This window comes from Colletotrichum costaricense (assembly GCF_030867565.1).
Source record: "Colletotrichum costaricense strain IMI 309622 chromosome Unknown Scaffold_17.1, whole genome shotgun sequence".
Lineage (NCBI taxonomy): Eukaryota > Fungi > Ascomycota > Sordariomycetes > Glomerellales > Glomerellaceae > Colletotrichum > Colletotrichum costaricense.
In genome coordinates, this window is record NW_026848246.1 from 937,904 (window position 1) to 959,515 (window position 21,612).

At 52.3% G+C, this 21,612-nt stretch overlaps 10 protein-coding genes across 10 annotated transcripts; 4 read left to right on the forward strand and 6 right to left on the reverse strand.

Moving 5' to 3' along the window:
- Positions 1-348: 348 nt before the first annotated feature.
- On the forward strand, positions 349-2,768 carry CCOS01_13514 (uncharacterized protein; the record flags this gene model as incomplete). The annotated part of the gene is made up of 3 exons (XM_060461660.1): positions 349-370; positions 423-2,620; positions 2,676-2,768. 3 exons carry the CDS (start codon positions 349-351, stop codon positions 2,766-2,768), a joined length of 2,313 nt encoding a protein of 770 aa, XP_060308088.1.
- Positions 2,769-3,076: 308 nt separating this feature from the next.
- Positions 3,077-4,319, reverse strand: CCOS01_13515 (UDP-galactose transporter; the record flags this gene model as incomplete). Its single annotated transcript, XM_060461661.1, has 4 exons — positions 3,077-3,196; positions 3,257-4,081; positions 4,165-4,194; positions 4,254-4,319. The coding sequence occupies 4 exons, from the start codon at positions 4,317-4,319 to the stop codon at positions 3,077-3,079; spliced, it is 1,041 nt and encodes a 346-aa protein (XP_060308089.1).
- A 977-nt stretch (positions 4,320-5,296) lies between these two features.
- CCOS01_13516 (glucose N-acetyltransferase) lies at positions 5,297-6,434 on the forward strand (the record flags this gene model as incomplete). The annotated part of the gene is made up of 2 exons (XM_060461662.1): positions 5,297-5,542; positions 5,616-6,434. The coding sequence occupies 2 exons, from the start codon at positions 5,297-5,299 to the stop codon at positions 6,432-6,434; spliced, it is 1,065 nt and encodes a 354-aa protein (XP_060308090.1).
- A 1,974-nt stretch (positions 6,435-8,408) lies between these two features.
- CCOS01_13517 (uncharacterized protein) lies at positions 8,409-8,715 on the reverse strand (the record flags this gene model as incomplete). The annotated part of the gene is made up of 2 exons (XM_060461663.1): positions 8,409-8,562; positions 8,609-8,715. 2 exons carry the CDS (start codon positions 8,713-8,715, stop codon positions 8,409-8,411), a joined length of 261 nt encoding a protein of 86 aa, XP_060308091.1.
- A 1,939-nt stretch (positions 8,716-10,654) lies between these two features.
- Positions 10,655-12,742, forward strand: CCOS01_13518 (major facilitator superfamily transporter; the record flags this gene model as incomplete). The annotated part of the gene is made up of 6 exons (XM_060461664.1): positions 10,655-11,104; positions 11,162-11,235; positions 11,285-11,391; positions 11,443-12,103; positions 12,158-12,503; positions 12,569-12,742. 6 exons carry the CDS (start codon positions 10,655-10,657, stop codon positions 12,740-12,742), a joined length of 1,812 nt encoding a protein of 603 aa, XP_060308092.1.
- Positions 12,743-13,354: 612 nt separating this feature from the next.
- Positions 13,355-14,113, forward strand: CCOS01_13519 (uncharacterized protein; the record flags this gene model as incomplete). Its single annotated transcript, XM_060461665.1, has 1 exon — positions 13,355-14,113. The coding sequence occupies one exon, from the start codon at positions 13,355-13,357 to the stop codon at positions 14,111-14,113; it is 759 nt and encodes a 252-aa protein (XP_060308093.1).
- A 382-nt stretch (positions 14,114-14,495) lies between these two features.
- On the reverse strand, positions 14,496-16,100 carry CCOS01_13520 (uncharacterized protein; the record flags this gene model as incomplete). Its single annotated transcript, XM_060461666.1, has 1 exon — positions 14,496-16,100. One exon carries the CDS (start codon positions 16,098-16,100, stop codon positions 14,496-14,498), a length of 1,605 nt encoding a protein of 534 aa, XP_060308094.1.
- A 1,286-nt stretch (positions 16,101-17,386) lies between these two features.
- On the reverse strand, positions 17,387-17,581 carry CCOS01_13521 (uncharacterized protein; the record flags this gene model as incomplete). The annotated part of the gene is made up of 1 exon (XM_060461667.1): positions 17,387-17,581. One exon carries the CDS (start codon positions 17,579-17,581, stop codon positions 17,387-17,389), a length of 195 nt encoding a protein of 64 aa, XP_060308095.1.
- Positions 17,582-17,869: 288 nt separating this feature from the next.
- On the reverse strand, positions 17,870-18,824 carry CCOS01_13522 (HD domain-containing protein; the record flags this gene model as incomplete). Its single annotated transcript, XM_060461668.1, has 3 exons — positions 17,870-18,446; positions 18,520-18,697; positions 18,758-18,824. 3 exons carry the CDS (start codon positions 18,822-18,824, stop codon positions 17,870-17,872), a joined length of 822 nt encoding a protein of 273 aa, XP_060308096.1.
- An 862-nt stretch (positions 18,825-19,686) lies between these two features.
- On the reverse strand, positions 19,687-20,757 carry CCOS01_13523 (uncharacterized protein; the record flags this gene model as incomplete). The annotated part of the gene is made up of 1 exon (XM_060461669.1): positions 19,687-20,757. The coding sequence occupies one exon, from the start codon at positions 20,755-20,757 to the stop codon at positions 19,687-19,689; it is 1,071 nt and encodes a 356-aa protein (XP_060308097.1).
- Between the last annotated feature and the right edge of the window lie 855 nt (positions 20,758-21,612).

The following is a 21,612-nucleotide window of genomic DNA, read 5'->3' on the forward strand; positions in this document are numbered from 1 at the left end:
TCGCGTTACAAGGCCAATTCGCGTTGGCCTCGCGCCGAATTTTGGAGAGAACTGGATCAGGCCCTGAGAGACTTGACTACAGAGACAGACCAAGAGCTTCAGTGTTCGACTTTGGAGCTCTGCGTCCCACCTACCGCCACGCCCTCCGTCTGCCTCTGTCTCCCACGCAGACCCTGTCGCCCCTTCCCTTCCTTCGATCTGAGCGGCGAGGTCTGAACCGGGGCATCACCCACAATCTGTTTATCACTGACCATCTCCGCGACTCAAGCCAGTCTCGCCAATTGCAGAATCGTTGGTCCACGATCCCACATCTGCCCTTCCATCAGCAACCCCGTAGATTTTCCCACCATGTCCTACAATCCTTATGGAGGTGCGTCAATCTTCGAACCCCCAAGCGATCTATTGCTCACTCATCTCTGCAGCAGGAAACCCATATGGGCCGCCTCCGACTTATGGTGGCTTCCCGGGGTCCAATGGCGCCCCAGGCATGGCTCCTCCACCTGGTCTAGGTTCGGAATACAATGCTCTGATACCAAGATGCTCTGCTAACCCGTCTTCAGGCCCTCCGCCAGGCATGTCTTCCGCTCCGGGAATGGCACCACCTCCCGGTGTCCAGCAGTCCAACAATGCCCAAGCTAACCGACAAAGCGGCCTGCCGCCTAACTTCCAAGCTCCCGCGAACCTCCCAAATATCAACTTCAGTGCACCCGTCATTCGTCTTGGTACTATAGGTGGCAAGCCAGGCGGCCCTGATGTCGGCAGAAAAGATAGCAATACTCCGAGCGGCGGACGACAAGGATTGGGTATGGACCGCGGGTACGATCAGTCCCGCGCTGCCGCACGCGAGCACATGCAGTCCCTGGTCCCGCCGACCAACGAGGAGAAGTTGAGAACATTATTCATCCATAAAATTCCTGAAGGCGTAAGAGGCGATGAAGGCATCGAATCCATCCTCAATTCTGTCGGAAAACTTCGGAGATGGGACGTCGCTACTTCAGTGCTTTCTGACGGCAAAGGAGCAAAGTTTGGCTTCGCGCAGTACGAGGATGCCGATTCCTTTGCAACCGCTTGCGATCTGCTTCAAGACATCGAGGTCCCCCTGAAGCGACAAACCCCATCCGACAGTGTATCATCGGAAGGCGACTCTTTCGATGGAGTTGAAATGGTCAAGCTCCAAGTCGCCATTGACCCGAACTCTCTCAAGTACATCGAATCTTACAAGGAAGGCAGAGGCGATGATAGTAGTGCCGAATCTCGGACAAAGACTGCCAAGGATACTCTGAAGCAAGTCATCCGGGACCTAGTGTATCCAAAATCCGCAAGCACAGCCGACGGCGAAGGCGATGTGTCAATGAGCAACTCCGGAGAGAACGTCGAGGTTGTCAATATCCCTCTGGCTCAAGATGATGAGCTTGCAGATATCCCTGCGGAGATGAGAGAGGTTGTCGCCGCAGAGATCGCAGCATTCAGAGAACGCAGCAACAAGCGAGATCTGGAGCGTCTCAAACGTGAGGAAGAGATGGAGGAGATGGAACGGAACCGCAATGGACCCTCACGGTTATCACGGCTGGATTCTCCGCCGCCTTCCAACACCAACAATATTCCTGTTGGACCTCGTGGGATGCACAACGCGCCCTCGGGCCCCAGAGGACAGAATGGGTCCCGCACGACATCCTTCGTGAACGGAGGTATTTCGAATGCCGAATTGTCTATCAACCGCGAAGACGAAGATACGGAGGCCGACGACGAGGAGATCTACCAGCGGGAGCTCTCGAAGCAAAAGTCAGAGGAAGAAAAGATGTATCTTGAGGCGGAGCGAAAATGGGTCAACAGAGAGCGTTCCCGTGCTGCAGCCTTGGAGAGAGAAAAGGACCGTGAATTGCAGGATGAGGAGACGCTGGAGAGACGCGTACAAGAGCAGCTTGAACGGGAAAAGGCCTGGGATGACGAAAGAGAAGCGTCTAGGAAGAACCACTTGTACTACCGCGACCATGCGGGCTGGGTCAAGAAGCGACAAATCGAACGAGCCGACGAACAAGCCAGGGACGAGGCAGATCGGAGGGCTGAAGAGGACGAGCGCCGGAGAGAGGCTGCAGACATGGAGAGGGCGCGCGGCATGGCCGACTCCTTCCTTGACCAACAAGCCCATGAGATGGAGCAGCGACAACAAGCAGCCGCGTCCGCACCAGCGCCCTTCAAGTTGTCGCTGGGTGCTGCGGCTCAGCGCGCACAAGCCCAGCGCGTGGCTCCTCAACGACGGACTGTTGCTGAGGTGGAGGGCCTTCTTGACGACGAGGAACAAGACAGCACAACGAGAAGACAGCTTATCCCCATCCAGTTCGAGCCTACGACTGCGGCGGACAAGATGACCGAGGAGGAGATTAGCAAGGCTGTTCGTGCTCTTGCCCAGGAAATCCCGTCGGAGAAAGACGGCCTATGGAACTGGGCTGTGCAGTGGGACTTCTTGGACGATGCCATCATCCGCGACAAGCTCCGTCCGTTTGTCGAGAAGAAAATTGTCGAGTATCTAGGCGTACAAGAGGAGATGCTTGTTGAGGTCGTGGAGGAGCATCTTCGGAAGCACGGGAAGCCTTCCGAGCTGGTGGAAGAGCTTGCAGCGGTACGTATACCATGCCCCTCTCTTCTCTTTGTAGGGTCTCTAACACTTACCGCAGGCATTGGATGACGAGGCAGAGGATATGGTCAAAAAGTTATGGCGCATGGTCATCTTCTTCACGGAAAGTGAGAAGCGTGGATATCCAGCATAGTCTAGGCAGTCCCTATTGTATTTTATCGACATTCCGGCGGCAGCACCATTAGCTGCGCTCTTCGAGGAGGGCGGAAGAATCATCTCAGCAAAGTGCTGCTCCTTGGCCACAAGTGCGGAAAGAAATGTGAGCGAGGCCGTAAAGGCAACTACTCCCCCGAGTTCACGGACATCAGGGAACTCACTCTATTTACTAGAATATTCGAAGTGGTGAAACCATCCATGGTCTCTAATCCAGAACCTCTGCTTTATCGAGTGAGATGATTAGGAAGAGAAGCCGTAGGCCATGAACGTACGTGTCATTCGTCATTAAACTATTGATCCTTCTTTAGGTCTTTCGTCACTGTCTACTTTGGAATCAACAGGCATTTCGGTCTTCCAGAGAGATCCGAATACGCCTCCTAGAACCATTGCGATACCAGAGTACAACTACAAGCCAGTCAGTTCAGGGGTTCGAAAATCTTAGTCGAGGACTCTTGGTGTCCTTACCTCAAAGCTCAATGCGTGAGGTGACGAGAGTAAGGGAATCGTCGAGGCTGACAGGAAACCCAAACTCTGGGCATAATTCTTGGCAATGGTGCTCGATACACGGACCGCCCAAGAGACGAGAAACCCTCCCGTGGCTTGCAGCAGAACGAAATCCCAGACCAGCGTCGTGTAGCCAAGGAAAAAACCTTTGGCGCTAAAGTCTGACTGCCACAAGAAGCCGCCGAGTGCACATAAACAGCCGTATGCCGCCAGCTGAGCGTTGCGAACCATGAAAGTACGATCTGAGGACTTCAGGACAGCTTCCATATAGACACCAGCGAAAGCGCTACAGCAACCAGCCATCAGCATGGCGACAATTCCGAAGGCCCTATCTTTGCCTGCGTCACTGCTGTTGACATCGCTCAATGACGACGGTAGAGAACCGACCTGTACCATGACTATTCCTGCTGCCATGATAACCAGGCACAGCCATTGATGAGGGTGCAGTGTCTGTTTCAGGAGGGTTTTGCTGAAGATAGGTGTTAGGATGAGCTTGACTTGCGACAGCATCAGGTACGGCAGAATGCTGAGGTGGTAAGCCCCAAAACTCTGGCTGGTGGCCGAGAGCGTGTACAGGAAAGCCGGTATGGCAGCATTGTCATGGCCGCTCCGCACGTAATCTAAAAACCCGGAAGCAACTGCCGAGCGGTCTTCAGTATTGTTGTAAGCCCAAGCAGCACCGCCGAGGGAGATGAACAACTTCAAAGCCTCGGAAAGGACAACAGCACTGAGAGGCTCATACCGAGCGGAATTGTCCTGCGGGCGGCTCTGCACCTTGTGCTGCAACTAATTACCGATCCCCATCAGTCATATTCTAGTTGTCCATGATTGAACTGCAAGTTAGGCGCAGTCAAAGGCTGTCAACTCACCAATATGCTGGCCGCATTTTGACAGACGAGCTCCAAACGTTCTGTCAGATCTTGTCCTCGCCAACAGGCAATGGGGTATGGAAACTTACCATCGCAAGAACAATGCCAGCCGTGATTCGAGCGTATCGGCGACGCGCAAAGTTGTTTGGCGCCATAGTATCGTCCGTCTTTGAATACTCATTGATCTTGTACTTTTTTCATCGTGATTGTGCTCATTCTGCTGTTCTTCGTTTGGACACTGGCAGCAATATTCCTACCGCGGTCACGGTGCCGGAATCGCTATCCGAAAGTTGCGGTAGCTCAGGGACATAGTGGGGGCTGACCCTTTCGTGTTGTTGACTCGTTGATCAGTGATTCATATCGACTCACTCTCCACTTCATAACTTTAAGCCAGGGGGACCCATCCCAAGCCAAAATAGCGATAGTCAAGCCACCCAAGAAAGGGAATTGCCAGTTGGGCAATATTCGGTACCGGGGAGCTGGGACTGACGTTAACAATCGATACAATACTTTTGATGGATTCAACATCGACCCAATCAAGCCCTCAGCCACGAGAAAGCTATATTCTTGTTCAAAAACCACGTTTCTTCCGAACCACAATGGCCCAAAACACTGACAGTGACTGTCCTGACGGCTTGGCCTCGGCTCCGGGCACTCCGCGTCAACGTTAGATTTGCGCTAGTAACCACCCTTGTCGGGCCCCAAGAACCCCAAGAGACTAAGACTGTCATTGATCCCTAAATAGGTGCGCGTCCCACCCGTCTGACAGTTGGGCCCTTGGATACGAGGTCTTTTGTGCCAGGAAGCCCTGCCTCAACCATAGTTCTTTACGGTGAATATTCGCTTTTCCGAAGTCAGCGGTAAACTGTTCCTCATGCTGTTAGCCTCCTTTCTTGAAGAGGAGGGGCATCGCTGCAGCCTGCACCAGGCTCAAGTAAGGAGGGTGGTATCCTAGGCCATGGAACTGTTCCTTTGGCGCAGGTTAAGGTTTTCGTAACTTTTCCCCTGATTCAACTTCTCTGTTCATGGACGTTGATTGAGAAACGGTAATCAAATCCCTATCTGAGTCTCTATCCTTCCGTGGTATCAAGTGGGCTGTCAACTCAATCCATCTTCCACCTCGTCGTCGATCATGTTCATATCGACGAAGCGCGCCGTTGCGCTGACTTGCGGCATTTTTGTCTTCGTTCTTTTGACGGGCTATCAGTCGATCAAGTACAATTTCATACCAAACCCTCTACAAAATGTCCTAAAGAATGGCACATTCAATAGCTCAGGCTCGCTTGCAGAGCTAAAGCCATTCTGGACTACCGAACAGCTAGAACCTCGATTTGCCTATGTTCAGTATGCGACGGACATTCACTACCTGTGTAATGCAGTATGTCTGCCCCATGGCTTTCTAGGTGGCGGCGTGATACACGGGTGACCTCTTGCTAATGCGAGACAATTAGGTGATTAACTTCAATCGCCTGCACCGCTTCGGCGCAAAACACGACCAGGTCCTGATCTTTCCCAAAACTTGGGTGGAAGGGGATTCAAAGGAGGCCAAAGCTATCAAGACCATCCAAAAGGCTCTACCGGACCTCGTCCTGCGGCCCTTTGGTCTCCTCACAACACACAAGGGAGAGGCAACATGGTCCAAGAGCCTGACCAAGTTCCACGCCTTCGATCTTACAGATTACACACGAGTGTTAGCCTTCGATTCCGATTCGCAGGTCTTGAACAACATGGATCACTATTTTCTGGCCCCAATGGCAGCCGTCGCCGTCCCCCGCGCCTACTGGCTGAACGAGAAGGATACACCCGTCGTCAAGCAAGTCCTTGGCTCCCATGTCATGCTCATCGAGCCCAATAAGTCGCGGTATGACAAGATTGTGAGCGAGGCGCTCAAGTCCGGGGATTTCGACATGGAGGTCATGAATCACATGTTCAAGGACTCGGCCATGATCCTCCCGCATCGTCGACTTGCACTTTTAACCGGCGAATTCCGAGCCAAGGAGCACCAGAAATACCTTGCGCCCGACGACGACGAGGAATGGAACGCCATGGCCGAGGTATCAAGAGCCTATCTGGTCCACTTCAGCGATTGGCCGTTGCCAAAGCCGTGGCTCTCCCGTTCGGATGCGCAATGGAAAGCTGCCTTGCCGGACTGCCCCGAAGACGAAGAAGACAAGCCTGATCGACCCCGGTGCGCTGATCGGGTTATGTGGGAAGGATTTTATGAAGATTACGAAAGTGACAAGAAGAAATACTGCAAGTCTTGGTTATGATCGCGGCACACATACCGGTACAGAGTATCATCATTCAGAAACTTGCGTCTCAGCCGAATTATAAACGATCCCGTGTGTTTCGGCCAAGGACGACAACGACGACGATTAAACGCCTCGGAAAACTCCTCAGGGCTACCTCAGAGCGCTCTTAGCCATGGCATATAATCCACTCGTGAAGCATTGCTAGCGGGCGGGCGGCGGCATCCGGTCCTTCCGACTTATCCGGCACATACGGCGCAGAAGCGGCTCGGGCATGCCGAGCTCCGTGATCACTTACTATCAGAGGCTCCACGACGGGCGAAAGTGTGGTCAACTAGGCCGTGCCAGCCAGCTCTCACAGTCTTTCCGCCTGATGGTCGGAGAACAAGAGGAAACAGGCATGTCGGCTTGCCAGATATTGCGAGGATATATGCCCATACTTGGCATTCCATTCCAGCTGGCAAACGTTGCTCGTAGGCTCCAAGTTGCCAATTTGGCTGCTATTAGGACTTCTTCCAGCAAAACACGGCAAACATTGTAATCCGTCAGGATGCCGCGAGAGTCTAAGCGGTGGATGCGCCGACGGGAGCCCCTAGCAAGGATTTGTCTCCTGAGAAAGCTGAAATAAGTGGTCTTGGCAGGAAAATAGAAACACTCAATAGATATAGAAAAACATAAGTGACTATTTTTTCCACATCCAAGCGAGCATCGTTCGCGTACTCCTGTGCTCATCGTCCGAGGCGTGCCGCGATGCCCTGATATGCGATCTTCAGACCCCATGTTGTATTCAGCGTCACTTAATGCCGGTACATGAGCTTTCTCGAACATCTGCCTCTTTTAAGGTATTTAGGCATTGCGCTACGCCCCAGACCTCTGTCATCAGACTCTCTTCTACCGTTTTACACGATAGCATGTCGACAATCAAAAGTTCTGCATGGCTTGACAGCTCGACGTCTTATTCGGCTTTATGGTGCTCTTTCGGCCGTGTCTCTATTGGAACCGATAGTTGCCAAGTCCTAGTTGGAGTCCGTATGATTGAGAGAGGAATTCAATGAACAGTCTGTTTTCTCTGGCAAACTGCATTATTATTTCCTTAGCCTGTATTCAGGGATCTTGCCATCGGAGCCTAAGTTTGGATTGCAAACCTCAGAACTTACCGGAAAAGGTTGGACGTACTGAGGGAACGATGATAGCTATGAAACCAATACCAAGTTCTAGGCTGACCTAAAGGTTAATTGTAATGTCGAGCGCTCCGAATGTGATGTGATTGTAGGTCGTATGATCGCAGCTGTTATGAAGTAGAAAGCACAGCACACAAGACTGATGATGAGTATCCTTTCTGGGCATTCGCATCATTCCAAAACTGGAATCGGCAAACTCGAAATTGGTATGCCAGTCATCACATCTGAAAATATGTCACTAAGTTAGGAGGTACTGGTCAACAAATAACTCTAACAGTCTGAAGAATGCGTAACTAGGAAGTTCAGGGTTTTATAGAGACGTCGATCATTGTGGGAAAGGTCGTATAGTCTCAGGTAGTTGGTACGGTACACAAGTTGAGACTGTTGTTTGATGCGAGTGAACTCAAAATCCGGATTCACTCGGTGAGTTTGCGAGAGTCTCAAATATGGAATAATGAAAACAAGCTTCGTCTTCTAACTCACTTCAGCTTGCTATATGGGGGTTGATTTCTCAGACTTAAAGACCAAGGCTAGGGAAACCCTCCTGACAGCCACGACATAATGATGGACGGGAGTATATGAGTTTGTGAGTCAATATTCTATAGCTAAGGAGAATATCGGTGAAGTGACAGGGTAGAGGCTTTGAGCTCTGTTTAGGAAGACTTCACGAAGCTGATCCACTCGAAGATTTCTCGTATCGATTCTGGCTCAGTCTTCCTAAACAGAGCTCAGAACCCTTACAACATACTACGTATGGAAGGCTAAAACTTGTCGGACTTCTCAATCCAACTAAGCCCACTTATTGAGCAGACGCTTAGTTGCAAGTAGGGTTGTAGGTAATAGCGGGGTCATATGACACGCAGCGGTTATTGCCGCAGATGGGAATATAGTTGCAGCTGGTCAACGAGCCACAGCAGTCGTCGTTGCATCTGGCATAGAGTCCTGTGCATCTCTCTACAATTTCATAGCTTGATTAGGGACAGATATACAACACGAAGGGCGCCGTGTATTTACTAACTTTCAATGGCAAAGAGTGCACCGGCGTCAGCGTTAGGGGAGGATGGCACTGCAGCAGCCAGAGAGGCAAGGCCGAAAATGGCGATTTTCAGAGTTGCATGCATCTTGATGGAAAAGTGTCTGGGTCGTAAAGAGTGTTGGAGGTGTCGAACTGAAGGCAAGTAATTTGTCAATTATTATCTGATGAGGGAAATCATGCATGATGGTCAAAGGCGTCAAGGCTAGTCTTTATAAAGACTGCTGAAAGGCTGTAAACTGTCGGAGTAGATACAGTCATTCGTATTGTTTGTATCGCTTCGCACGCCGTACAATGTTAATGTTCTCCCTCTGGAACCCACATAGTAAGGTTTAGCGGTCATCCGCGGGATGGATTATTGATACTCGGTTTTCCCGGAAGTTGCAGATGTCATCTCGGCTAGTCAGATGTATACAAGAAGAGGCTTCGGTTGTGGTCAGTTGCGTGGGTCGCCCATATAATAGAGTGCTCACTCCTCTCCCCATACTACTATACATCTGCAGTGTCCTCCAGAATATAGCTCGTCCAGCCGCGGATATGGTGCTTGGGGCAAGCATGCAGAGTCATCCCGCCGGTTTATGGGGATACCAAGGGTCGGAGGTGATTATGTAAACGGACGCTCCGTACTGTTTACTTTCCAGTGTGTTTAAAATGGACCATTCATGTGGAGTTGTTTGCTATTTAAGGGCATAGCAATAGGCGTAGACTTGTCACCCATGCGCATGCCTCCTTTCTCCTACGGGTTTTTATAAGCCCATTCTTTATGCATTTTGATTGCAAAGCAACTGAGAGGAAAGGCCAGGAAAAACGGGAGTCAAGACCCAATCTAAAGCTGGAACAAGCGTATGTCAACTGTCAAGACACGATGGGAATTTGGGAGGTGGGCCGAAGGCTTTGGCTACGGACTTGCGCAACATGCCTTTATCTCCCAATCTTGCCAATATCGATTGAGAGAATTCATATTTTGTCAACGCCAGTCTAAATTCCATCGCCATTGAGCCTCATCAGATAGAACACGCCACGATCCTCACGTAATTCGAAGTTGAAACAATTGCAGCCCAATCTTTGGATGACGATCCCACGTTTGTTTCAATTTCGAGGACTCAAGTGTTTGAATTATCCGAAGTAAGACAGCGGAATCGGGAGATGAAAGAGGTCCGGGGGCCGGCCAGATTAACATAACTTGTAGTGAGGGACCCGAAATCCAAACAATCGGCTCGTCGCGACGCGATCTAAGCCGGCGTGCACACACACGGTTTCGGTACCGGAGCGGCGATCGCAGAGAACAGCAGAGTTTCAGAAGTCTGGTCAGCTGTGTTGATGAGTCAGTGAAACATAGTTATCCGGCGAGATCCGGCTCCAACTCACAACAGCGCAAATTGCGGCATGTCGCACTGGTCTGGAGGAGAGAGGAACAATCCTCGGACTGGGATCCAAGCTAGGGATGCCATTTGCTGAGAAACTCCACACGCGGCTGCGTTTTGCAGCGTCTCGCAGAAAAAGAATTGAAGAATCCGTAGGCTCTGTCGTTGAATTTGAGCCGTCCGAGTAGTTTTTGGTTCCCGGGAAGGCAACAACAAATATGGCCTTGATTCCACCGGTTACCGCCGTCTTATCGGCCGTGTGGGGACCCGAGAGGTGTCCGAAGTCGCATGGCGCCGATGGCGCAATATGTCGCCATACCTGAGCCCCAGCGCCGGGCGAGCCTGCATCCTCTTATCGGCAATTTTTGTTTCCCTGTCAAAGAGCTCTTCCTCAGATGCCCATTGACTGACTGATATGGGAAAGGGAAAACATTGGGTATGATGCCAGGCTTGATTGGCCAATACACGGCGTTGCCTTCCTCCCCAAGGCATGGGAAACTCCGAGTGCCACGCCGGACGCATGGCATGGTTGTCCACTGCGGATCTGAAAAGGTTCATCCCGGCTGCATCAGAGTTTTGAAGAGCCGATGACACCTTCCTTTTCTTCCATCTGCTGGCTTGCGGCTCTGTGATTCTCTCCTCCACACAACCAAATCGATCAGCATGACGCGCTCAAAGACATTACAAAGTGGTGAAGGAACACAGAGGGGAGTTGACGAGAGGTCGCCTTTGTTGTCGAGTACTCGACGGGGGTCGAGTTCGTCAGGTGAGAGCTCTTTGACTTCCTCGTCGTCTAGCGCAGACTCGGACGGCCAATACCTTCCATGGCATCTCACACGGCCATCAGAAGTCGTCGATTCGAGCGTCGATGTCGAACAAGTAGCACCCGTTGCAACCGCCGGCGATGATGCAAAGCTACAAGCCAGAAAGACCTCGACTTGGGCAGTTGTCAAGATCGTGTCTATCCTGCTGGTTGGAACTTTTACTGCGAACGCCGATGGCTCTTTGGTGATGGCAACGCACCCAACGATTGCCTCTGAATTCGATGATCTCGAAAACTCCAGTTGGCTCTTCGTCTCTTTCGCGTTGGCAGGAGCGGCAACTCAGACTTTGGTTCGTCATCCTGCCCTACCTAGTTCAAGCGAGTCCATTCACTAATACGGCGGAAAGTATGGCAAGCTCAGTGACATTTACGGGCGGCGTGCCCTCCTCATGGTGGCTTATACCTTGTTTTCCGTTGGATGGTAGGTTTGATCAAGGTTATCCGTATGACTGTCAACTGACTGTTCACAGCGCAATGGTCGGCGTCGGTCGCACAATGTGGCAAGTCGTGCTTGGACGGGTCATTTCAGGATCTGGTGGCTCAGCATTGAACGTCCTCGGGCTGCTCTTGGTGACAGGTAAAATACGACAGAGGACCCTTGATGGAAGGACTGAGCTAAGCTTGATAGATCTCGTCCCACTCCGTGACGTGGCTGCGTGGCAAGCAGGTATCAACCTGGCCGCAACAGTAGGACGAAGTCTTGGTGGACCTGTGGGAGGTTGGCTAGCCGATACCATTGGATGGCGATGGTCTTTCCTCGGCCAGGCACCCATTTTCCTACTTGCTGTCTTGCTGTGTTGGTTTTTCCTGCCAAAAGGCAAGCAAGTGGGCAAGAGTGATGAAGGTGTTGAAGCAAGCGGCAAGCCCATCAACGGCAAAAAGGGCTCTCTAGCGAGGATCGACTTTCTTGGCGCTGCTTTATTGGCACTCTTCATCCTGACCTTTCTCCTCCCGATTGAGATTGGAGGTACCAAGATACCTTGGAGCCACCCGCTCATCTTCGTTCTCTTTGGCGTAGCTGTCGTGTTTGGTGGACTCTTTGCCGCCGTTGAGGAGTGGTGGGCTAAAGAGCCAATCTTTCCCCTGGAACTGTTGAAGCATCGCGACATTATCTTGACGTACGTCATTAGCGGTGGGCAAGTCGCAGCTCAACTCGGCCTTATGTTCTCCGTCCCGCTCTATTTCCAGGTGACACAGCGTGTCTCTAACACTGTTGCTGGAATACATCTCTTCCCCGCCGTCTTTGGGAATGCCATCGGTGGCGTCCTTGCTGGATATCTGATCAGAAAGTTTGTCAATCCTGAAGATGCAAATTGTTTGGAGCGACATGCTGACTTGCACAGAACTGGTCGTTACAAATCTCTATTGATAATTGCGACTATCGCATCGATGTTCTCCTACTCGCTTTTGCTGCTTCGGTGGCATGGAGATACAAATGCTTGGGAGTCGCTTTACATCGTACCTGGTGGGTTTGGGGCTGGCCTGGTACAGTCGGCGGGTTTCATCAGCATTCAAGCCGCAGCCAACCCCAAGCACAAGGCCGCAGTGACGTCGGGAATGTTTTTGACATTCCAAATCGGCATGATCCTCGGCCTGTCATGTGTTAGTGCCGTCATGATGGAAACGATGAGATGGCGGCTAGACGCATTGCTGGAAGGCATGGATCTCAGCGCAGTTGTGCGAAAGCAGGTAAGCAGAGAGGCCAGTCGATGATTCTCTCAAGCCGTCGCGGACACTCACATGAATTGGGGTAGATTATCGCAAAAGCGACATCGAGTGTTGACTACATCGATCATGCGGATGAAAAGGTTTCAGCAGCCATCGTGCAGGCGTACGTCGAAGGTTTGGGATTTAGCCACGGTTTCTCACTCATCTCATCAGCGCTGGCACTAATCGCGGCTATTTTCGTAAGAGAGCATAAGTTGTGATGTAGAGCATTGGCGGAGCATCGATTGCTCATGTAGAGCCATGAAATCTCCTGGTCTGCGTACCTAGAGAGTCAAGGTAGACTCTGGCGACAATGTATGTTGGTATAGAATTCGAGTAGAAGAGAGGAAGAGCTGGGTTTGAAATGACATTGGATCCTGTGAGGATGCAACTCCAGGTGCACAGTTGACTAGAAGCTTTTACACCATGTCCCAACACTGTGTGTCCCTCGATAAGTGGGCCGTGCACAACACGTTTTTGTGGCCAGAGTATCTCGGTGAATTCTTAGCGGCACCTCGTCTCATCAAACAACCGCCGCGGCAGCATTGAGGAAGACCTTTTTTACCAGAATATAACCAGCCATACCGTCTTCCAAGTACCTAACCAGTGAAGAAGGAACCGGCGATACTCTTACAAAAGTTTGAAATTCAGAGGAAGCACTGCAGTCTACATCAGTTCAGCCACTGATACCTGGGGCCCCTTCGTTTGCCATTCCGACCTCGCCGTTGCCTCATCACCACTACCTCCAGGTGGTGTTATAACTACCGACATCATCATACCAGAATTTCTCCCTCAGGACATATGATATTCGTTACGTATAGAAATCCGCAATCATGCCGCCCAGGCGTTTGCGTCTCGACTTCTCCGCCGCTGAGCTACACGCCTTGGGGATAACACCCGACATGGACCCTCGCACGTTAGTAGAAGTGCTCCAGAGACTCCACCAGAGACTACAAACCAGCGTTCAAGAGGCTTCAGTACAACCACGGGAAGAGCAAAAGAATCCCTGCGATAACTGCCTTGACCGCTATCACAAGACGAAACATTGCCCGTTACCCTGCGGCCACTGCGGCCAGGCATGGCACAACGTCGCCGCCTGCACTAGCTCCAAGCGCAATCGTTGCCGCTGCAGCCCCTTTCCCCAACGACACCTCGCCAAGCAATGCCCCAAAATGTGTACGCCGGGCGAATGTCCCACCTTTCATATGGGCGATGGGATCACAGCCATGATGTGCAAAGCCCGCTGCTGCATGTGTGGTATCCCGGACCATGCCGGTCGCGATTGTCACCTCAAGAAGTGCCGCTGCGGAGGGCAGCACTTGACAGTCGACCACATGCCTATGGATCGACAGTGCGTCGTGGTGAGCTGCCCGCGATGGTTCTGTGCCAAGCATTGCCAGGCCTGCGAGGCCGAGCTGGAGAAGCTCAACGATGAGGTATGCCAGAGCTGCGGCTCCAAGCAGGAGATTCGTCCATCTGTGCCGCGGTCGCACCAATGGGCGAGTCCTGATTTTGAATATGTGGATGCAGCGTTGGCATGGGGCAATAGCAAGTATGGCAAGGCTATATTTGGTAAAGATGTCGCATTTTGAAATCAGCATTAGGAGGAAATCCCGGGCGCCAAAGAAGCACAACGTGGCTTCCGATAGAGAGCCTCAAGTTGTCACGATCAGCATTCCAAGCACAGTTTATGACTTCGCTGCGCTTGGATAGTGGAGCTATACAACCTATTAGGCTACATATATCATCGAATAGACCCTTGGTATTACTAAACTCGAAGATCTCGAGCTGGAAACTACCTTTGCAAATCTAGACCCGAGGTAATGTTGGGGTCCTGTCAAGAATGCCGCATGTATGGTGGATGGTATCACGCGACGAAATCATCCTTTCAACTCCCCGCCAAAAAGCAGACCTGCCCAGATGTGTGTAAAGAACCTAGCAAAACGCCCTCCATGACCATTAAAGTACTCTCTTTCAGTCATCCTCCCAGCCGCATCCATCGTCATCCACCTCGACCTTGGTGCCAAGAGCCTCCCTGCCTTGGCGAATCATCTCCTTGAGCCTCTGGTTGAAATCATTAATCCTCGCATCGGTGTCATGTTCATCTTTGATTCGTCTGGCTGCCAACTTCTTGGCTTCCACGTCGAGCCGAGGGCTCGCGCGGATGGAGTCCACCCCGAATTCCTTGAGTTTACCGCGAGGTGATGCTGCTGAGGCACTGCTATTGGAGCGGCGATGCGAGCGTATAGGTGGGCTCATTAAAGATTGTGCCGGTGACGGAATGGCACTCTGACGCCGGGCCGAGACGGTCGTCTTCGCGAACGGGTTCGGGCTCGAGCCGGCAGACTGCATTGGAAGTGGGATTCGGCTCGGTGAGGGCCCGGTCAAGGTCCTCGGCGGCTCCGGAGACCTCACACTAGCGAAGCTTGCTGGTTCCTGATATGACAGTGGTGCGGTGTCCGGAGCATTGCATTCGTGGCTAGCCGTAGATTGGCGGCGGTTGTGGATCGGGATCGAGCTGAGACGGGGCTTGGGAACACTAATCCTCCGGCCTGTGACTAGGGAAGGGCGCATGTTGCGGGATGCTGGTCGCATCGATGCCCTCGAAACTGGCCTATTGCCTGGCGCTGACTCGTCCACCACAACCCAGTTTCGCAACTCATCATGATTCCCAGCACTCGTCTGTCGGCGTTTTACGGCGGGTCGCGAAGGTGTGGCCTCGACCTCGACCCTAACCTCGGGTTCGGGGTTCAGGGCTTGGTCTGGCTCCCGGGCATACGATGTGAAGAGGGGCTGAGGGAAACCTCCGGGCGGCGTGGTATCTCCAACGGGGGTATCCAAGTTTTGGGGACTTTGCTGTTGTCTCCATTCGTATTTTTCGTTGAACTTCTCGGATGGTTCTAGCTGGGGCGCAGACAAAGCTGATGTAGCAGCTGAAGAGGGACGGATGCTCTGGCCATCAATGGTATAAGCCTTGCCACCCCCAGCAGAGAAGCCAATGAAGGCCCCAGCCTTGCAGAATTCCCAGACTTTGCCTACGACCCCACCAATAGTGTTGAACGCAAAGCGACTCCAGCCGCCGGCGACTGGATGGCTAGGCTGGACCAGTACAGTCGGCTGGCCTGGAATAGGCGATTCCATCTCTTCGTGTGGTCGTTTTGATCCCAAGGCTCTTCGATAATCGCCGTCTGAGTACATGCTCTCATCCAAGTTACCGTTGTCGTAAGGCGTGTTGACGCCGGCACCAGGTGTCTCGAGCTGGCCAGCCAGCGTGTATCGGGCTTCTCGGATCGGTAAAGGTGTCTCGTGTTTAGGGAGTTCGCTCGAGCTGTCTAGATTCATGTTGCCATCGTTCCATTCATTCAACGGAGTAGCTTCGCGGGAGGCATTGTTGCGCCGTTTCCTTTTTGCCTGAGCTGAAGGTGTATTTGCTTCGGCGTGGTAGCTATTTGCTCTGGCGAAACAGTAGGAAGAACCGGCGGAGGGGGAAGTGGGTGGTCGGAAGACGCCAGGGTGAACTCCGGCGGGTTGTGCGTCAAAGTAGGTACCGGGCATTCGGTACTGGGATGTGAAGGCCATGGTGCAGGTCGGTACAGGCGTCGGAGGCCAGGGCGACGGAACAAGGGATCTCGAAGGGCTCACGGGTGAGGCAGGGTAAGGAGTTGCGGGAACCACGGCAAGGGGTCGGGCGGAAGCGGTGACTGTTGTGGTGTTTGTGTGGTGATTCACAATGTCGCAAAGCCTAAACGAAAGCTCATGATCGATCCGGAAGCTAAATCCCAGGCCTGAGTCTCGGGTGTCGGGTGGTGTGCAGAAGACGAGTCGTGGTGCGCTGGCTCGTTGGTTGTTCGTCGTGCAACAGGCCGTGCGATGGCTGGCAGCAGGCGAGCGCTGTCAGATGGGGGAAGGAAGCGCTCGAAGATGAAGCGAAGAAGGATTCCCGTGTTGACAATGCGCGCGTGCTTACTCGGCCTATGCGTTGATGTGTCGGCAGGCAGCTGTGGTCGGGTTGGAGAAGAGCGGCGCGGTCAAGTTGTTTTTTGGGGGGGTCCCTGGGGCGAAATAGGTTGGGTGACCTGGAAAGTAGCAAGGAACAGCTATGGGCAACCAACAAGCTCGGTCCTGGCGTTGGGGAGAGCTTCGAGTGCCGGCAACAGCCGTTGATGATGAGTGTCTTGATTGGATGTCGAGCGTGTGTCGGTTGGTTGGTCTAGACCCTGAGAAAAAGTGATGGCGCTCAGGGTGACGTCGAGTTTGTCATGCGCTTCTTTGGAAGAACGCAAGGGAAAGAAAGGTACTAAGGGAATAGGTAGGTACCGAGAGTCTGGAGATGTGCTGTATGAGGTAGAAATGGTTAGCCTGTACTTAGGTACGGATACTCAGTATCGGAATGAAAACCAACGTCGATCGATGCAGATGGTAAAAAGAAAAGAAGACGCGATGAAGGGAAGGCACACCGACAGCACAATAATTGTACGGAGTATCGGCGAATGTATGCGTATCCGCCGCCAGTCCCTGAATCAAAAGTCGACACTAAAACTCAGACGAGGCGAAGAGGGATGGGAGGTTGGCAAGGAAGGATGTTGGGCAAGGGGGTTTATGGAGGTGCACCCGTTTTTTCTGTCTTAATACAGTGAGCCTAACAGTATAGCTGCATATCGTGTCATCTTGTTCCGTTCGCTTTGCCTTTCCGCACCACCCGGTGATGCACGTCTGTCAGTGTCAAGCTGACATTAAAATTAATATTTCTCAGGGTCTCGCGACGGCTCCTTCAAGGTTCCCTGCACTGTACCTTTCCCCCGGAAAATCCCAGGGGAGGGAAAAAGCCAGCCTCTTTTTTTTTTTTTTTTTTTTTTTTTTTTTGGTTAAGCGAAAGGACTTGTAGCTGTCTCAAAGAAGGAAGGCGCCATCGGTTGCTGGGGTGGCTGATCATCTGAAGGTCCAAGCGCGTGGCTCAGCAAGAATGTAAACAGAGGGGCAGCACAACGGGGCGGTGACCCAGGGCCTGCCGTCGGTATCGGGAAGTACTCACACCCGGGAACCTCACGCGTGACGCGCATACTCCTTAATTCATATTGATAAAATCATCATCGTTGGCCTAGCTTTTCTCTAAGATCTAGGTATTATCTATCATATGCTACATGCAACACCATGTAATGCAAGCAACTTGTGCCAGGACCCGTAACTCGATTTTCCCTCCGCGATTTCAGAGTCTGACCTTCGCAACGTAATGGCGTCTAGGTTCAGGGTGGCCAACACCGCTGGCAGGTTTCACAGTCCCACGTATCTGTACTTAAGTACGGAACCACTGTGCATAGCGCTCATCAATCATCTATTCGGCGCGTGCATCATTTGCGCTCGTAGTAATCATCTTGCTGCTGTCGCCGGTCTTCCTGGACGCCGCCTTCGATACCATCCTCGCCGTGGACGTGCTGCTGGGTGCCCCAGAAATGTTCGCGCTCCTTGAGCAGAGCGTCCGCCCATTCCTTGGTCTCGGGTAATGTGAACTTGGTCGCGACGTATGCGAATTCGCCCAGGTCAAGCTTGCCCTGGCCGCGCTTCTCATACTCCATCATCTGGAGAAGCAGCTCCATCTTGTCCAGATCGTGTACGTAGTGGCTGTTGAGGGTCTGGGAGTCCTCGTACTCTTGCCAGATCTCGCGAATCTCGGCACCTGGGATACCGCCGTAGACACTGCCAAGAAGGTTCTTGGTAATAAAGTCCATCGTCTCGGCCTCACGTCTGTTCTTCTCGGGCTTCGCCACGCCATCGACGGGTGTGATGTCTCCAACCAGAGACTCGGCCATGTCGTGTATCAGGCACATCTTCATGCATCGCGCGAGATCGAGACGGGGCGCAAGGGCAGGCGGGGCGAGCATTGATAAAAGGGACATGCGGTACATGTGGTCAGCGATAGATTCTCCTCTGTCAAGGCCCTTGCGTTAGCGAACATCGACATCTGTATACCTTGCGATGATTTGCGACGTGGGGTACCAACCTCGCGATGCCAAAACGGCGCCAACCCTCCCGCTTGGTTGTCTTGAGGCGCTCAATCAGATGGAAGTAAGGGAGCGGTGAGCCGGCGTCCGCAGGTCCTGCAGTGCCTGGAGAGATTTCAAGAGCCTTCTCGACGGTCCATGTTCCTTCAACTTTGGGGGTTTCGACGTGACCCAAATCTACGCAAAGGGTCAGCAAAGGATGGCAAGAGGACAGCCGCGTAGGCCCAGTGAACCTACTCTTGATGTCCACCTCGCCATTGGTGCTGGAGGCACTTTTGTTGCTGTGGGGAGCTGCGGAAGACATGCTTGTAAAATCGCTCGGAGATGTGAAAGGAGCTCTATTGTATGTCTGTTCTCGTTTCGCGGAGGACGATTGCGACAGAATAGCTTTCTCGTGGAGCGGGGCAAAACACGCAGAGTGCAGGGAGAGAGTTGGTGGACGAAGCAAGGCAATTATCGCGGGGTCCGTTGCTGGCGCTAAAGTGACGGACTGAGCCCAATGCAAGATGACTGGTACTGGCGTGAAAGGACAAGAAGCGAAGAGAGACCGAAGGAACAGGTCTGACTGATATCAGGAAATGGAATGCAAAAGTTGGGAAAGCGCAACGGAGGGAAACAGAGAAAAAAAACAGATGGCTAAAGCGCAGAAAGGGGCCTCTCCGTTCCTGCCTGAGTTTGCTTGTCTTTCGTCTTCCAAGGAAGGGACATCCCAGCTTTGATGTCACCACCGTCACAGGCAGGCAGCTAGCTAGCTACCTACCTTACCTTACCTTACTTGTAGGTACGACTGCAAGCAACCGGCCGCCGCCTGCCTTATCGGCTCTTTCGCACTCACAACCTGACAGACGGCTGGCGGCCCCGACAGAAATGGAAAGGAGCCAATCCGTCCACCTGCCCTTCCATGGAGCCCGGCCCCACCCACATTCTGCAACCATTCAGCGGCCCGCCATTTGCGATCCTTCCTTGACTGGCTTCCCATCTCAAGTTTCCAGAAAGACAAACATAAATGATGCACGACATCTTAATTATGCGCAAAACCACTGCTTCGGCATCATGCTTTACCCTGGTCGAATGCTAGCCATGCACTTCGTGTGGGCAACCGTCACTGTTATTCAAGCTGTACTGGATTACCTGTTTCTCCCAAGCTACTCAAACTACAAATTCACCTACAGATCATAGTCCGGAATATCAATCGTACTGTTTGCTTCCAATGCATCCTTGATTGCTTGGCAAACAATCAGTGCACCAAGACCTGCCTGCGGCGAGCAGCTAGCTGACTCTTTGCCATGGATTACACGACAGAAATGCGCAAGCTGCAGCTCAAACGGAACCCCATCTTCTACCGCCAGCTTCTCTCTCGCCATCTCCGAATGCCACGACTTATTCGTGCCCTTGTATGACCATATCGACAAGTCAGGTACGCTGAGTGATCCCTCGGAGCCAAATATCTGGTAAAAGTTCTGTCCCGTCTTGGGGATAAGAGGGTTCTCGCCTGTTCCCGCCTCAAAGTTGTAGGGTGATGGCACGTTGTCTGAGATAAGGAATGTCCCGACAACGCCTGATTTGAATCGAATCGTGAGCGCCGCACCTTCTTCGGCTTCATGACCTCTCTGCGAAGTCGTTTTTTCCGCATGGACTCTTGTAATCGGCCCGAAGAGATGATGAAGCAGGTCGATTTCGTGGATTGCATTGATCAAGACAACTCCTCCATCCTTTCCCTGCCTCCATTCGGTGGGAGCCTCGAAGTAATCGCCCGGCTTGTAGGTGGTCCAGAGTCCGTTAATGGCTATGATCTTGCCTAGAGCTCCCGAATCGAGTACCTTTTTTGTACTGATGATGTAGGGATTGAAACGTCGATGATGGCCCACGAGTGTCTTGACCTCAGTGGTTTGGAGATGACTCAGTAGCTCGGTGCCACTCGGGATATCAGAGCTGATGGGCTTTTCGACGAGCACATGGACGCCTCCCGAGGAAAGCTGTTTCGAAACGGCGACGTGCGTGTGGTTTGGGGTGCAAACGATTGCAGCTTGAGGCACATGTTCCGATTGCAAAAGGTCGCTGACTGATGTGAAGTGTGCTACATTCAACTCAGCTGCTAGTTGAGCCCCAGCGGGCGCGGGATCGACCACTGCAACAAGCTCTGCATCGGGGCTCTGAACGACTGTCCTAGCATGTCTCGGACCAATCAGACCGGTGCCGATAATGGCAAAAGAGATTATGCCTTGGTGGCTCGTCATGTTTGGACAACTGGTGATTGGTAATGACTTCGAATGTCCTACTCGCAAGTATGAAATGCGCACGATGCGAAGTCAAGTGGGCAAGGACGGAAACTTGGGTAGTGCTTCGAGTCAGAATTCACTCAAATGACCGGACGCAGGAGCCTTGCTCCACCCTAATTGTACGCTGAAATGGAGCAAACCTCAGTCTCTATATATCAGAGTCCGCGACATTGAATATCCGGCTTGATGCAGGAGCGGAACTGCGTTTACCCTGCGTCGGATATAAGTCCAGCTGAATTTCCAACTCCTGGCATACGGCAAAGATATCATGCGTGTGCGCCGAGAATGATTTCAGGCGTGCGGACAGGTGCTGGTACGAAAATCAGCTGGGCCCCATCCCCCGCATGGCGGACCTAAGCGTGGGATGGCTGAACCCCGCATTCCCTGGCCCATCGCGGGGGAGGACTTATGACAAGGCCGAAATCGGTCGTGACTCGTGATGAAGACCCAATTACCTGCTTCGATTCATCTACCAAATGCTCTACCTGAATTCGTCACGACGGAAGTCGGCGGCTTCAATAACTTCGGACACCAACGCCGCAGCCCCTTTTGGCCCCTCAAATTTACCCAGCGCCGTTTTGGCAAGTTGTATTCACAAATGGCTGATTCCCGTGTTAGAGGGCAAGAATAGGTAGACATGATGGATGTTGTGGCTCGTTCCAGCTCAATATGTTGAGAATGAATAGTTTTAGTTTCAGGATGAAAATCTCACAAGACGTGATACTGCGAATAGGGAAGTTAAGACCAAAGCGACTACCGAGAAGAGTCTGGCAAGAATAGAAGGGAAGCATGTTCCAATCGCGGGCCGTGCAA